Source organism: Ochotona curzoniae, unplaced genomic scaffold (genome assembly GCF_017591425.1).
Source record: "Ochotona curzoniae isolate NIBS_2020 unplaced genomic scaffold, NIBS_Ocur_1.0 scaffold_2476, whole genome shotgun sequence".
Taxonomy (NCBI): Eukaryota; Metazoa; Chordata; class Mammalia; order Lagomorpha; family Ochotonidae; genus Ochotona; species Ochotona curzoniae.
In genome coordinates this window covers 15,992,723-16,009,895 of record NW_024467095.1, presented here as the reverse complement: position 1 = coordinate 16,009,895, position 17,173 = coordinate 15,992,723, and the positions used below count along the sequence as shown (strand labels likewise).

Genomic DNA, 17,173 nt, shown 5'->3' with positions numbered 1-17,173 from the left:
TGTGAAGAAAAAGCCAGATACTTCACAATGATGAGCAAAGATGTGGGTGGTCTCTTGACAGACAGTCCTGTTGTGAGAAGGAAGGAGCCAAGAAGCAGGGTGTTGCAGAAGTGGGGAGGTACAAATGCAAGTGGCAGGGCTCTCCTGAAAGCTGGGCTGGGAAATGGAGACAGTGAGGATGGGTCCTGCTGAGCAGGATAACAGGGATGGAAACAGTGAAAAGGAACGTGTTCAAACTGCCAGCAGGGATAATGTAGCCATTCAATTGTGTGAAACATCAACTATGAATTCTAAACCACTGCCCGGTGGCCAGCCCGTGCAGTGCTGCTTGCCATCATTACCCTTCAATCAGAGTTCAGTACTCCTCGTGCTGTTTTTTTAATCCCTTGACAAACTCTTTTATTTTTTTTCTCTGAATTACCCATTTCGATCTTTCCTGCCCTGTATAGTGACTTAACACAATTCTTTAATATTTTGGTTGAGTTGACTGAGATCCTGCTAAGATCTACAGGAGTATACCCCACAAAGGTCATGTGCTGGACTCGTGGCCCCTGGAGTGGTGATGCTGTACAGAGGGAATCAAGTCACAGCGGAACTGTGAAGGGAATGTATCCTTCCAAAAGTAGGTTCTTACTAAAGGTTACCTCACACACTTCTGCACACTCAGTCACTCTGCCAAGTTGTAGCTCAGCCAACAGGCCTTCACCAGAGACCAGATATGGTTGCCTGATCTTAGTCTTTTAAGCCTCCAAAATTATGAACTAAAGAAATCTCTTTTCTTTATGAAGTACTCATTTTTGGCATTTTTTTATATACACAAAATAGAAGAAAATACTCCATACTTGTTGACTTTATAACGTTTGCAAATTATTTCAACCTGTATTAGCCTTACTTATCTCAAGTATGTAACAGTTCTCGGGCCACTGTCATCCTATTATACAAGATTATATCATCCTCACTAGGTCAGAAATATAATAAGGTATGCAAAGTACTTATGTTAGCTACCACAAAACACTCAGTATTTGTTGTATAACATCATCATTATATTTGATAATTCACTAATAATTAAAGCTCAAGTTATGGAATATGTAATTCTCTCTATTCCTATAGTGTCTTACTCTCCCTAGCACTACCACTCCAGCCCACTGGTGCCTAAGCTTCTGCTTCTGAACTCTGGCTTCCTTTGAAACTAAACCATTAGACAACAGTGGGGAAGACAACAAGGACAAAAGGAAAACAACCCTTTCTCTTTGGCCTGAGGACGTGAAGCAAGGGGTGAACAGAAACAAACAACTTAAGCAGTCCTTGCCCTGCCCTCCACCTTCAGTCAAAATCCCTAAAGATGTCACTACAGGGCTGAGCAGAACAAAAAAAAAAAAACTGATTTCCTTCAACAACGTTGAGGGAGAGCCTAGAGAAAGAGACCAACAATGGTAACCACAGTGTATAGTGAGGAAGATCTAAGATTTACATTTGGGGGCACTAATGAGATGTGGGAGGACCACATTCCCATATTTTCCTAGGGCAGAACCAGCAGGTGTCTAATTTTTGACATGAATTTGTTGGGCATATCTTGAATTCAGATAGTAAAGCAGAAAGTGAAGAAATCCAAGTATAAGGTTACACCAGAAATACGTAAGCAAAGGAAGAATGAACAATCTATGAGGCTGACTGGCCAACAGCACAAAATGAGATCTTACAGCCAAAGCTCAGTGCATCCACACCTGTCTCTAGAATCCACCAGCAAGAGGGCTTATCAAGGACCTCCACAAGCAGCTCATTGCCACAGACTATCAAAAGGTGAACCTAAAGCTTAGGATATTGGAAGAGAAAGACCACCAACCTGAGTTGTAACAAATTCAGTTTGGACTTCCAGGGAACCCTACTTTTGCCTGGGTCACTCCAGCGCCTCCACGTTAGCCAACTTGACAGCCACGGATGTGCCATTCAACTTATCTGCCACTGTCCCTCTTCTTGTCACCAAGCAAACTGAACCCCTACAGCATTGTCAGTCATCCTCCCTCCTACTCCTGCCAAGCCACAGACTTGTCCTTTTTCCTGGTCTATAAAGGCCATAGAGGAGAAGGAGCCAATGAGGAACAGAGGTAGGGTGGAGCAGCAGGTGAGGAGAGGCTGACCACTGTTAACAGTGACCATCTCCAATAAGCAGCAGACACAGGCAACACTTTCTCCTTCAACTGGCTGAGGACTGTTTCCTGAAACAGTCCATGCACCTTTGTAGGCAGGCGGAATACACCAGGACAAGAGAGACAAAATGTGCAACCTGCATGGAGTTCACACCAGAGTATGGCAGAGAGAGGGGGACAAAAAAATTTCACTGACTTCAGTTAAGAACAAGAAACTAATACCTATCAGGTCACATATGTCATCTTCCTTTTGGAAAAGGGAACCCTATATACACTACTCTTCCTGTACTTGCACATGTAAAAGTGACCAGGTTGAACATGATTCATCTATGAGCATCTTCAAACAACTTACAGTAGCAGTTACCTGATCTTAATTCCAAATCTACATTTGATAATCAATTTTCTTACACTGGACCACCTGCTGTAAAGTTGCAGAAATGGCACAAAGTAAATTAGAAAAGCCTTAAACATTATACTCAAGCTACACCTTCCCACACAGCCTCTAACTCTGACATAACATGTTCAACAAGCAAAAGAAGCATCTGTTTCATTTAACAAAACCAATGAAGAAATCTGATCTGTTTTTTTTTTCCCCCTTGGTCGTTCAGTCCCTGCAAGCCAACAGATATCTAATCATTCAAGGATGGACACAATCACACAAATGGGCACAAAATTATATAATTTTGCCATTAATTTTCCCACACCCAGGGATCTTAGGGCTTCCGCTCTATCAATGGGTGACCCTGGTGACATTTCCTTGAGCTTGCATTTGGAATGGATCCATCACACTTACCTGTTTTCCATATTCCTGCCAAGAACCAACCTCATCCATCCAGTACCAAATCCAGTCAGTGGTTAGGATGAAGTGTGGGGGCTTGGTGACGGAGGAGGCTGTGGAGAGGCGGCGAGCCTGGGCAGGGCCAAACATCATTGAATCAAAGCGCAGAGTGTCATCGTGAAAGCCACTGACCGACGGAGCACACACAATTCTGCAAAGGAAAACAAGAGGTACTCTGAAAAGCCCACTAGCAAAATGAACACTGATCTCTCAGCCCCACCCTTGCAGGAACAAGACAGCCAGTCGATAAAGAGTAACTGGGACATGCAGATGCTTAAAAAGTGCTTCTAGAAGTAGACTAGTTTGCTTTTTCAAGTAGGTTTTGCTGTACAAAAATAATAAAAATCAAGGTAAAATGCAAAACTAGATGTATTTGCATTGGATACAAACACTTTTGTCATTATTGCATAAATAACATAGTATAATTGCTATTCACATATCATTTGCCTGGTATTAGTTAGAGATTATTTAAACTATATAGGAGGATATGTGAAAATATTATACAATCTTTTTTAAGGGACTCTTATCTGCAGATTTTGGCGACTATACAGAGTCCTGTAACCAATAATTGCAGATTGTGAAGGATGACTCTCTTAGGACATTTAGTCTTTATAACTCCATGATATTGGAGACTATTATCTCCACTTAACACAAGGGAAACAGAAGTCCAGGAAGGTTAGGAAATCTGACCAAGGTCAGCTATGTGCTGGACAGTCAAGCTGGGATGTAAGGGAAGCACTCTGGTTTCACAGCCTGCACACTTGGCCACCAGGAGAGCTTCCCTTTCTAGATGCAGTACTGCCTGCTGGCCAAAGGCAAGGAACAAAAGCAGAGGTGAGTGAGAGCTGAAGCCAACAGCTGTCCAAGGGCAGTGTCAATGCATAATGACCAACTGCCTTGTTTTGGGTGGCAAAGAGGAAACAGAGAACAAATATAGGGTCCCCATAAAGGACAGGACCGGATCTTGAAAGATATTTCTGCATAAAAATTGGATCCTAAAAGATGACATAGTCTAAGAAATGGGGAGGGGTTGAAAACAGTCAGAAACCTGCTTTGTAAAGCAAATTTGCCAACATTCATGTTGGCCCTGGATAGTGGAGGAAAGCTTAAAAATCACTCAAGCCTCACAAAAGTTTTAGGCTGATTCATACTTTCTGTATGGAAATTAATAAGATCCAAAGTCTTCCCAGAAGTAAACACAAGTTCACTTTGGAGGAATTCACCTTTAATGCCGGACTCAAAAATATACCCAAATTTAATAGTTTCATCAAGTGTTAAGCTCAAAATCAAATCACAGAGCATACATTACATACAATACCAACTGAGCAAAGTCAGCAACAACAAAGATTAAAAGCTGACACCTGAACTGAGTTTCAGAAACAGCAGTAATGATCAAATCTATAAAAATCAACCAGTTAAATTTGAAGGAAAAAATAGAATTTTTATATGTAAATAAAAAATTTTAATTTCTAAATCACAGTAAATGGGATACACTAAGTCTTCGATGGAGCTGAACTAGTGATTTGGGAAATGGGGGGCATGAATAGCTATTCCCCTGAATGGAGGAGTTTTAGCCTGCGGGCACCCCACTACCATCATCACTGCCATAAGCATGTGAGGGGTAGGCTTAAGAGTTGAGGGACAATGGGGCTACTGAGGGCTTGTTCAACATACAAAAAATTATTTGAGGGTTTTTGCAGAAGGGGGCCATAGCACCCACAGGAGACAGGGTGGACCAGAAGGGGGGATCCAGAGGGCCGCCCTGGTCAGAGGGAAAACCCACCAATATGCACAAGAGCTGAGGCTGGGATCGGACCAAGCCAGGCTAGGGTACAGCTCAAGAGAACTGTGTTGGAGGTGAGTCTGGTAAGGGTTCTTTGGGGACACCCTGACTAGGCTACAATACTTTCTAGTGAGTATCAAGGCTGGAAGTGGGCCATGCCAGGCTAACCTACAGCAACTACCACCAGGACATGTGAAAACCAGGGCAGGGCGGGGCTGGGCTGGGCAGGGATGCAGCCCCTGCTGGCAAAAGCTGGGAATGGGGGTGGGTTGAGCTGGGCTAGGCTGCAGCTCACCAGGTTTGGCAGCAGGCCAGGTACAGGTCCTCAGAGGTCTTTCCGGTTAGGCCATAGCATACACCAATATAAGAAAATACTGGCTCTGGGGGTGGGTTGAACCAAGTCACAGCACCTACCAGAGTACATGAGGGCCAAGTTGTGGAGTGTGTCAGCTAGGCCACAGTAACCACTGGGGCACACAATAACCAAGGCTAGGGTCAGGCCTGGTAGGGGTCTCTCAGGGGTCTTCTGACTAGGCCAGAGCATCCACCAATGCACACAAGAGCCAGGGCAGGGGTAGGCCAGGCCAGGCTAGGCTGCAGCACTCACCAGCACATGTGACCTAGGGCTGGGGAAGTCCAGGCCACACTAGCCTGCAATATCTGTCAGTGCATGTGAGAGCCAGGTCTGGGAGTAGGCCGGGAAGGGTTTCTCGGTGGTCTCCCTGACCAGGCCATAGTATCTGGCAGTACAAAAAAGTGCTGAGTCTTGAGGTAGGCCAGGCCAGAATGCAGTACCTGCTAGTGTACATGAGAGCTAGGCTGGGGTGGGCTGGGGTGGGGTGGGGTGGGGTGGACTGGGCTATAACACCTGCCAGTGCACACAAGAGCCAGGGCTAAGTATGGACCAGTCTGGACCAAGTCAGTTACAGCACCCACCAGCACAACTGAGAGCCAGGTTGGGAACAGGCCTGGGAAGGGACCTCAGTGGTCTCCTTGACTACACCACAGCACCTGCCTGTAACATAAAGTGCTGGATCTTGGAGCAGACCAGGACCGATTGTAACACCTGCTGGTGCACACAAGAGCCAGCTCTAGGGGTGGGCTGGGCTGGGCCACAGCACCCATTTGCATGCACAGGAACCAGATCTAGGTGTGGACTTTTCTTAGGAGTCACCTCAACTAGGCCACAGCACCCATCAGTGCATGCAAGGCTGGGTGTGGGGGCAGGCCTGGAAGGAATCCTCAGGGATCTCCTAATCCAGGCCACAGCACCATACTGGTACAAATGTGTGCCAGATCTGGAATAACACTAGGAAAGGCTGCAGTACCTGTTGGAATGACCAGGGCCCAGATCTGGATGCAGGCCTGGTTGGGGTTCTTGGGAATCACCCCAGCCAGGCTACAGTACCCACCAGCACACATGAAGCTGGTTCTGGGGGCAGAGCAGGCTGGGTTGGGCTCTGGTGCACATGGGCTCTTAGGAGTCAGCCTGATGGGTCCACTCCGCCTCAAGGAATAGTACATGGACATCTAGTCAGGCCTTGGAGCACATGTTGTGGGACTTGGCCCTTTCATTGCTGACCCCATGAAATACAGTGAAATCACACCCTCTTTGATTCAAAGAGAACTTTGAGTGCCTCACCAAAAGATGGAAAGAACAGCAGGTTGAACAATGTGGCAGGTCAAATTCTGCACCAAGCACCTAAGGCTATGGGTATACTGAAACAGACAGCCAGCAAATATGGGAAGTGGTATCTCATACGTGGCACACAGAAGCTAACTATCTCAGAACCATTGAGACTACTCAAGTAAAACACTCGGGCCATTCTTCCCTCCCATCACGGTCCCTGGGACAAAAACAAGGGTTTGAGCATCTCTGTCCTATGGCATGGAGGTGATCTGGGCAACAAGGAGTGACACAACATCTCCCCTGGCCAACCCCATGGCCACAGCAGAGTGGGATTTTTTTTCTCTCACCTATCTTCCCTCCATATCCCTTCCCTTCCCATCCCACCCAGAGACCTGCAGGAATCTACAGCCCCCTCACCTATACAAACATTTAGAAAGGAATTTCTTAAAAAAAATCAATATGTAGATCTTAAAGATATCTTACAATAACAAAGAATGGCAAAATATTGAAAGCAGCCAGAAAGAAAATAAATTATCAACTATATTGGGTTGAATTATGCTCCTAAATAATATGGTGCAGTCCTAACAGCTGGTATCTATAAAAATATTCTTATTCGTGAATAGGATGTATCAAATCAAGATAAAGTTATTCTGAATTGATCACATACACACACACAAGAAGTGCAAAGTAAACACATTTTCAGACAAGATAAAATCATATTTTCCAACAGACTCTTACTAAATCAAGTTCTAGTAAATGGACCAGAAGTGTAAAATGATACACAAGGAGAGCTGTGAATAAAGGGATGGTGAATGAAAAACAAAAGGGCAGTTGTATAAATTTAAATAAATACTGATTACAGGTAATATTACCTTTTAACTTCTGTGATTAAAAAAATAACAGTAATAACTCATACCATATCATGTGCCTGGCACTATTTTGAGGGTTGTTTTTTTTTAGAAGCTTGCTTTAAAAGAAAGAGATTTATCTACTTTACTTAAAACAGTTACAGAGAGAGAGAATCAGTCTTTCATCCACTGACTCACTCCGCAAATGGTCTCAACAACCACAGCTCAGCTGAACTGATCTGACCTAAAGCTGGTAGCCAGGAGCTTCTTTCAGGCCTTCCATGTGGGTGCACAGACCAAGGCCTTGGACCACAACAGAGAGTTGGATCAGAAGCAGAGCAGCTGGGACTCGAATCAGCACCCAAATGGCATGCCAGTGCCGCACGCAGAGGACTAGTTTGCTATGTCACCATGCTGACCCCAACTATTTTGAGTTTTACATGTATTAACTCACTTCTCAAAATAAAACTCTGTTCTGTAGAACTACTAAGGAGACCTGGACTGAGACCCTAGTTACTGGTTTCAGGCCCAGCTATTTGGGAAATGATCAGCAGATGTCCCTGTCTATTATAAGTTTTTTATAAAAATTAGTGGAATAAGAAACTGATTCATTCATAGTGTTAGCGTATGTCTCACAGTACCTGATAAAATAGGCATGCAAAGAAATCAAAAGGGAGTTGGTATTTGGAGCATCAAGAAGAAAACACTTGGGCTACCCACATCAGAGTACACAGGGTCAGGTCCTGGCTCTGTCTGCAATCCAGCTTCCCGCTAACGTGTACCCTAACCGGCAGCAGGTAATGGCTTCAATAATGAAGGCCCTACCACTCAGTGGGAGATGAGCTGATCTGCCAGTTTCAGGATTTGGTATGACCCAGGCCTGGCTGTTGTGAGAATTTGGGAAGTGGATCTGTGCATGGAAGATCTGTTTATGTCTTTCAAACGAATAAATCATAAATTAAAAAAAAAAAACTAATCCATGTTGAGAGAAGTCAGAACTGTGTCTACAGGGACTGAGAGGAACATAAAAAAACTTTCTGATGTTAATAGTGATCTCTATCACAATTGGCATGAGGTTATGCATTTGTGAAAACTCACTGATCTGCACACTTACTAATGGTGCACTTTCGTGTATAATCTGCTTTAAAAAAAAAAGACTAGGAGTAGTGTATGAGTTATTTAGTAATTCTAGGGGAACAAATTTGTTTCAGATACTTTAAACTCAAATTTATTTTACATACTCAAAAAGTAGGCCCCAATTCCCTTCTTGGCAACATATTTAACAAGTTGAATTTGACACACGTTCCAGAGGTTTTACAAAAGTTCATGGATGCTTGCTTCAAGCAGTACACAAACTAATGCTGCAACAAAAAGCTCATGGAAATGTACATTATGAAAAAACTACACATATGTTTCAAAACTGTTTCATCCAAATTTTTTAGTTCATTTTTCTATGAACTTTTTTGTAGTACCCTCATCTGAAATAAGTCTACTCAGAACATTTCTGTTTACTCTCAGCTGAGTGAAAATACTGAAATACACTTAAGAAACTTAAAAACATCAAAGTTTACATAAAATAAATGGCAGTTCAACTGTATGAGTTTACAGAAAAGGCTAAAACTTAACAGATCCTGCAACACTAAATGAGCATGCATGCACATGACTAAACCCAGCACCAAATAAGTGCTAACTTATTTTGTCTTGGTACTATCTTCTCTTTTATACACAGTTCCTCTCCATTCAGGAATGAAGAAAACTGTTCCCAAGTACCTATGTGAGCCAGAGCTTCCATCTCTAAATCAGGCTGCTCTGTGTGTGTGTGTGTGTGTGTGTGTGTGTTTGGAAGCAGGATTGCAGGGGGAACAATCGAAACCAAACACCCCTGTTCAAATCAAACTTTTCACAGCGCACACAAAAACCAAGACACAAGGCTGAGACAGAGGCATACTTCCTACCTGTCTTTCCTGGGATTGCTGTATGCCTCTTCAATAAGCTCCATTTTGTCCAGATCTTCCCATTTGCCTCCATTCAAGAACTGCCACCGATATGGCAAATGGAAATGAACTCTATAGCATTTATCTGCAATAAAAACAAAGATGACAATTCAGCAGCACATAGCATAGCATAGCCCTGTGACTGTCAATGAGTATGGTGGTGCCAGCTAATCTGAACATATTCTGGAAATTCAGGAGGCAGTCTTCATTTTGATACTGTTCATACTTGAACATGTAGGTACATATTGAAATACACATTTTATATTACACATATTCCTTTTCTGTTCTCCTTTTGAATAAATTCTATATTCTTTTTCATTTTAAAAATTAAATGTTAATATTGTTCACATAACTGAGTGGGTCTCCCATTAGGGTGGAGAGGGTTGAGGCATGGAGGAAGGTGGGTAGGACCAATATTTCAATTTTTTTTCTCTCCTGTGCCCACAGGGAGGGCCTTTCTGTTAAACAATATCAGCACCCAGGGATGGGAGAGTCATTTGATGACACATTAGAGACCCTGAAGTGGCAAAAAGTATTCTGAAAGTGTTACTTGAGTGGTCTTGATAGTTCTGAGATGTCATCAGCCTCATTACACCAGAGCTGAGAAAATCTTACCAAGCTTGACCAAGTCCAACTTACTGAAACTACAGGCCAGGAGAGTCCAGAACAAGTCCAACCTGTTCTGTTCTCCATCCTGACAAGACACTCAATGTTCTCTATTGGCCTAGATGAGCCATCATGTCTCCTGTGTGCAGTAGGGCACAGGAATCAGCACCCAATGAGGCCCAGTCACAATATCTGCACTCCAAGGTTGGTCCACATAAATTGTGACTTTCCTTGTGGCCAGGGTTTGAGTCCAGTGGAACAGCTGGGAGTTCCCCCAAAAAACCTCACCTAGGGTGACCTCAGATTTGACTCTTGTGAGCGCCAACCAGTGCAGGGTCAGGTACAGTTCATCACCACCCAATGCACATACTAGTAGATGCAGCCGCCTGGTCAATTCCACCCCTAGCCCCAGCTCTCACACGAACTGATGGGTGCTGTGGTGTAATCCAACCCAGCCCGCCACAGGCCCAGTTTTCACACACACCAGTAGATGCCATGGCCTAGTCAAGGTGACTCCCTATAACTTCCACAACACCTGCCCCAAGCCTTTGTTTTCACATATGACACCATGTGCTGTGGCCCTCACCAGTCTGTCCTGCTCCCTAGCTGTCTTTCATGCACTCTCATTGGTGCTACAGTTTAGCTCAGCCTCACCAGCCCCCAGACTTGGCCCACACATATGCCAATGGGTGCTGCTACCTTGATCAACACGGCCAACCCCCAGCCTTGGCTCTCATGCTCGCCAGTGGGAGTTGCAGCCCAGCAAGAGAGTGCCCACAGTTCCCTTACCAGGCCCACTCTCAGCTCTGGATCTTGAACCTGCCAGGAGGTACTGTAATTCAGCCTGACATCATTCACACTTTTTGGCAGATGCTAGGACTAGCCAACTGCCCTGTACCCAATCTATCTTACACAATACAGGGTGTGGTAAACTAGCCCACCCTAGTCCTTCCCCAGTCCAAGCATCATCAGCAAATGCTGGAGCCTAATCTAGTCTAGCCCACCCCAAAACCCAGCCCACAAGCATGCCAACAGTTGCTGCAGCCTTACCCAGTGCAGTCAGCCCCTAGCCTAGCTCTCATACTCACCAGTGGGAGCTGTAGCCTAGCAGGAGAGTCCCCAAAGTTCTCCCAGGCCCATTCCTACCTCCAGATCTTGCACATGCTGGGGAGTGCTTCAAACCAGCCTGGTGTGGACACCTGAAGCCTCAGCTCCTATGGCAGGTTTGCAGCTTAGCCCAGCCGGACAGAGCCAACACCCTGTCCTGGCTCTCATGTGTACCAGTAAGTGCTATGGCCTGGCACAGCCTAGCCTGTCCTCAGACCTGGCACACACAAATGCTGACCAGTGCTGCAGCCTTGCTTGGTCTGGCCTGCCATCAGCCCTAGCTATTGTGCTCCCCAGCAGGAGCTGTGGTCTAACAGGGAAGAAGATCCCCAAATTTCCCTACCAGGCCCATTCTCAGCTCTAGATCTCATGTGTGCTGGTAGGTGCTGCAGTCTGCTGGGCCTTATCTGACCTTAGTCCCGGCCTTTGCATGTGTTGATGGGTGCTACAGCCTGGCCAAACCTGGTCTCCTTCCAGCCCTAGCTCCCACAAGCATCAGGGTTGAGTTCTGTGATCCAGCCTGGCTCGGTCTGTCACTATCACAACTCTGTACGCAAACCAGTGGCTGCTACAATCCTACAGAGGTGGGCCCAAAAAATCTTCTGTAGTTCCCCACAAAATCTGCTCCCAGATCCAGTTCTCTCGCATTCTGGTAGGTATTGCAGCCCAGGCTGACATGGCCCACTCCCTGCTCTGACATTCATGAGCTGGAGTGTCCCGTGTCATAACCCAGCCATGCATGCCTCTCAAGCCCTAGCTTTTGTGTGTGCCAGCAGGTGATGGTATCTAGCCTAGCCCAGGTCTCCCACATGGGTGAGTGCCTTGGTGTGATCCAGACATGCTTCAGGTTTCCTCCCTTCCTCTCTTCCACTTGGTCTTAGCTCCCTCACCTGTTTGTGAGCACAGTGGTCTGGTCCTTGGAATATCCCAGAAGCTATTCCTCCCCTAAAGTCCTCAGTCACTCCCACTCTAATAAGTCACCAGACCAATATCCTGGGTGTTCTGAGCTCTCCACCTGAAGGCTGGGGTGATGTGTTCCAGCCTAGCATTGCCCAATTCAACTTCCCCACATCTTAAAAAAGAAAAAAAAAGGAATAAGCAACTCTGCAGGCACACTGGTATAATTAACAGAGTTGGCAGTAACCAGGCCCAGAATGCCTGCCAGATATTGGCTGCTTTTCTCCTAGCAGTGTAACATTTACCAAAGTACAAGGCTACCTAGGGTGTTGCCTGTAGCATGGGGACATTGATTCTTGAAAATGTCAGAAGGTTACACCATTTACTAATTTCATTTCATGACTGTAAAGAAGCTGATCATGAGAAAGTCAAACACCCCACTCGGAAAGCTACTTTGCTCAATATTGCTATACATTTGACCACATGAGAGATTCAACTACACCAGAACCCCATCCCAACCCTGACATGTCCTACACCAAAGTCACAAGAGCAGTATGATACCAACTGTTTGGACCTCTTAGAGGTGTCAAAGAGATCTAGTCTACCCTGAAAACACTTTCACCTCCTTACGGGACTTTCTATGATGCAATGCTCTACCCACACTGCTACTTACATAATATAACTCAGACCTCTGGTTTCCAGCTGGCTGCTCTCTTGCACCTTTGCCTGGCTCCTGAGCAACCAGGTCCTCACGTGCATGTTGCTTTTAACACTTGCTGCCCACTTGCCTCACCTAAGTTCAAGCCAGCCCTGCTACCTAGAAAATCACCAATAGCCTCTTCAAACTGTGGCAGCCATCACACGGAACTGCCACAATCCCAGAGGAGAGGATAGGGAGAAAGGAAAGAAACAGCATGGAAAGCTCACTGTACTTCAACATGAAGCTACTGGCAAGAATACACGCTATTCGGTAGAAGAAGTACAAAGCACAGGATGCCACTCTTCAGGTAAACCATAATGATGGAAAAAGGTGAGAGGTACTTTGACCAAATACACAGTCAGCTTTCAGTATCCACAGGCTCAGTACCTGTAGATTCTACCACCCTTAGATCAAAAATATTTGGGGGTAAAAGTTACATTTGTATTAAATACAAATTTTGGTGCTCCGTATTTCTGAGTATAGCAACTACTTACAGACCACTTATATTAGTACAAAAAATAATGTAAAGGGTACATGTCCTACCAATAAGGACACCAACTGGGAGGGGACGGGTGGCAGGGAGTGGCACTATGGCAAAAATAGGCTAATCCTCCACCTTTAAGTGCCAGTGTCCCATGTGGGTGCTGGTTCCCTGTCCTGGTTGTTCCACATCCCATCCAGCTCCCTACTTGTGGCCTGAGAAAGCAGTCGAGCATGGCCCAAAGCCTTGGGACCCTGCGTGGGGGACCTGGAAGAAGATCCTGGCTTTGGATCAGCTCAGCTCCAACCACTGAGGCTAATTGTAGAGTGAAACAATGAATGTAAGATTGATCTCTCTGTAAATCTGCCTTCCCAATAAAAATAAATCTTAAAGAAAATGATACCCATGGGTACTCCACATCTCATATCTGAGCACCTGAGTTCAAGTCCTGGCTCTACTCATGATTCTGTCTTCCTGCTAGTACTCACTCTGGAAGGCACAAGATGATAGTTCAAGTATCTGGGTCCCTGTCATCCACATGGAGACCTGGATTAAATTCCTGACTCCCAGATCCAGGTTAGCTGTCCCAGCCAATAGACACATTTGGTGAGTGAAGCCGTGGATAGGAGCTCCCTCTACCTGTTTTTCTGCCCCTCAAATAAACAAGTAATCTAGAGATGACCTAAGAAGGATGTGTGGAAAATTCAAGAGGATTGAATAGTGAAAACATACACTGATTTTAACAATGAGAAAATGTCAAAGAAATAAATGGAGGACCACATACCCAGGGGACAGTTGGAGAAATTTTCAGTAAAGAACTTAGATTACAGAACAGAGATTTCATGGAGCACCAAAGACAGTATTCACACACAGGAGCAGATGTTATCTAGCAGCAACCTGCATGGTCAGTGGTGGATGGGGAGATGCCATCTTTCAATGTGAGGTGAGGACGCAGCTACAGTGGCCAAAGTGCCACTAAACTGAGAAGCATTTAGGGGTGGTTGGATGTGAGAACACTCACCTAATCTGACTAAATTCAGAACTCTGAGTGTTGAGAAAAGACCTTGTGGAGCATTTTGTGAATCTTCCAGGGTGGGGTGGGGCAGGTGGGCAGGCACTGTGATATCACACTCCGCAGTGAAGCCGCGGGGTCACTTGGGCATGCCAGCCAGTGTGATTGCCCTTCTCCCTACTGATTCTAACCAGTTCTAACACGTCCAACCTGAACGTCACTACGGACTCCTAACCTACCTACAAGTGCTGGCCGCAGCTTCCTGACCCCCAGCCAACACACACCTTGGAATATTCACTGTAAATCACAAACATTCCAGCAAACCACAGAGGCACACTTCCAAGATCAAGGCCTTCAGAGCAGATACCAACAAGTGATCCCTTAGACATGTAAAAATAAACAAATATAAGAAACAAGAATAAAATGACTCTGCAAAAGGAACAGTTACATATCAATATTATGGCATGAAGATAAAAATGTCTGAAAAAAGCCTGAAAATGAAAATGCCAGGAAAAAAATGTCTGAAAAAGCATCATCAGGAATTACTAAAAACACCTAAGGCAAGAAATCAGAAAATCTAAAAAAAATAGACAGATTTCTGGGCCCGGCGCGGTGGCGCAAGTGGTTAAGTCCTCGCCTAGCACGCCCGGGATCCCATATGGGCGCCGGCTCTAATCCCGGCAGCCCCGCTTCCCTTCCAGCTCCCTGCCTGTGGCCTGGGAAAGCAGTTGAGGACGGCCCAAAGCTTTGGGACCCTGCACCCGCGTGGGAGACCCGGAAGAGGCTCCTGGCTTCGGATCGGCATAGTATCGGCCCGTTGCGGCTCACTTGGGGAGTGAATCATCGGATGGAAGATCTTCCTCTCTCTCTCTCCTCTCTGTATATCCGCCTTTCCAATAAAAAATAATAAAAATAAATCTTTAAAAAAAAATAAAAAAAAAATAAAAAAAAAATAGACAGATTTCTGAAGAAGAACTATTTATCAATATTGATACACAAAATCATAGATAGTCAACAGAACAGCAGTATAGTTAAACACTGCACAGTTTTTTCAAAACTGAGGTTGACAGGGCCAGTGTTGTGGTACAGTGTGTTAAGCTACTGCCTCAAACACCAGCACCCTATAGTACAATGCTGGTTAAGTCCCGGCTGCACTGTTTCCAATCCAGTGCCCTGTTAATTCACCTGGAAAAGCAGCAGATTATGGTCCAAGTCCTTGGATTCCTGCCACCCATGTGGAATACCCGAATGGAGTTCCTGGTAGTTTCAGGATGGTCATATATGGCTATTGTGGCTATTTAGGAAGTGAACCAGAAGACAGAAAATTCTCTCTGTCACTCTGTTTTGGCAAATAATTTTTTTAAAGTAACATACATGATATACATGTATTAACATAGCAAAAAAATAAAATCTCCACAACATTGCTAAATAAAAGTAGCCTGCTAAATACATTATGACATGATTTCATTTTAAAAACAAGTATTACAACCACAGAGTCAGAGATTACTTTGGGGAAGAATAAAGGACTTCACTCTTTAGTCTATATCTTTTGACTCTTACAAAGTTAAAGTATTCATGAATTGTTTGGATAATTCTTAAAGACTGAAAACAAAACAAGATATCTTAGTCGTTTTTAAGAGATGTCACCAAATTTTAGAAAACTTTTTTCTGTCAAGGCTCAGGCCAGCAGTTAAGAAAATAAGTTGATTGAAAACACATATACACGCATAGATACGACTGCTACTTCCGAAGAAACAGGGACTGTGGGTCTCACCGGATAATACAGAAGAAACCTCTGACTTAGACAAGTCCTCACTGCCCAAGAGCTAACACACTACTCCTCAGAGACGTCTTCCCCAGCTTCCAAGGCACTTAAACCTAAGCACCCTCTGGGAGTGATTACCTTTAATCCCTACTCTGAGCATTCTTGTACCAACCATGTAGGCCTATGAGTTTGTGTTAAGCTGTCTAAAGGCTAACACTTGACATTCATTTGCAGTATTAACCAGATATGCTAACCAAAACTCAAGAGCTACACTCTGATAAAGAATTTTTTTCTATCCTAAATTCCCCCAAAAGGGTAACTTCAATACCAGTAGGATCAAAATGCCAGGCCCCAAGCTCTCTGGAGAGTACAAGCTCGCAGGGGATATCTCAGGGCAGAGCTCTAGAAACCAGAACAAGGGAGAGAAAGGGGCTCCGCCAACTTACCTTGAAAACTACAGTTTTTCCGGATATGATACAAGCAGATCTGATCACTCTCCTCCTGGCTGGGAGTGTTTGGGGACACAGGACCTGAACTGCTTCTTCTTTCTACAAAGAGATATTACAAAAATCTGTCAACTTCCAGCAAAGCCTCTGATATGGGATTATAGTACTGCAAGGTATAAGGGAGAGAAGAGAATTCATTCATCTCTCTGCATGAGACCCAGGTGGGAAGGCATGCGGAGAAACGCTGTTAGGGTTGAAAGTACCCTAGACATACATATCTCTTTTCAGGGAGCAGCTGGGAACTCAAGGTCACATGGCTGCCCACCAAAGCCAGGATGCTAGGGACAGAATTCTTTCTCTACTCTGGCTGTCATCCAATTTTCTATGAGGTTAAACAGAGGACTATTTTTCACAAACTAGATAAGAATCCATTAAAAAAAAAAAACTTGACAGTGAACTATTGGAAACGGTTAATAATAACAAAGAAAAAAGCAGTAAGTGGAAAACTTCCATCTCAAAGTGAAACCTCCTTAATTTTTTTAAAGATGTTATACAGCAAGGGCCTGTAAATGCTTTCATTAGTCCCATCCCAACGAGTTTTAACCTGTCATACACACCCCTATGAAGCATATAAAACTCATTAGCAACAGTTATTCAGAATCCCATTATTTCAATACTCATCTTTTTAAGAAGTCTATCAGATATTCTATGTATTCCTGATGGATTTTAAGGTCACCACCTTCTCCTCCAGGGCAGTGACTGCTCTTAGAATATGGCACTACCTAGGAATGGATCCACCCTGTTTCTGAAAAGGCTATAAGCCCAATGACACTCATGTATTGGTTCAAGGCAAAATCTGTCTACTTCCAGGCTTCTGAGAGTTGTAACAACTTAAGAAAAAAACAACTGAGGAGAATAC

At 44.5% G+C, this 17,173-nt stretch overlaps 1 protein-coding gene across 1 annotated transcript in view; it reads right to left on the bottom strand.

The window, feature by feature from the left end:
* Window positions 1–17,173, bottom strand: part of PARP12 (poly(ADP-ribose) polymerase family member 12) — a 41,287-nt gene that overhangs the window by 11,933 nt on the left and 12,181 nt on the right. Inside the window, exons 4-6 of the mRNA XM_041001945.1 lie at window positions 16,255–16,356; window positions 9,202–9,325; window positions 2,941–3,136 (exon numbers count right to left, since the gene is read on the bottom strand). Coding sequence (XP_040857879.1) covers window positions 2,941–3,136; window positions 9,202–9,325; window positions 16,255–16,356 — 422 coding nt within the window. The remainder of the gene's footprint in view (window positions 1–2,940; window positions 3,137–9,201; window positions 9,326–16,254; window positions 16,357–17,173) is intronic.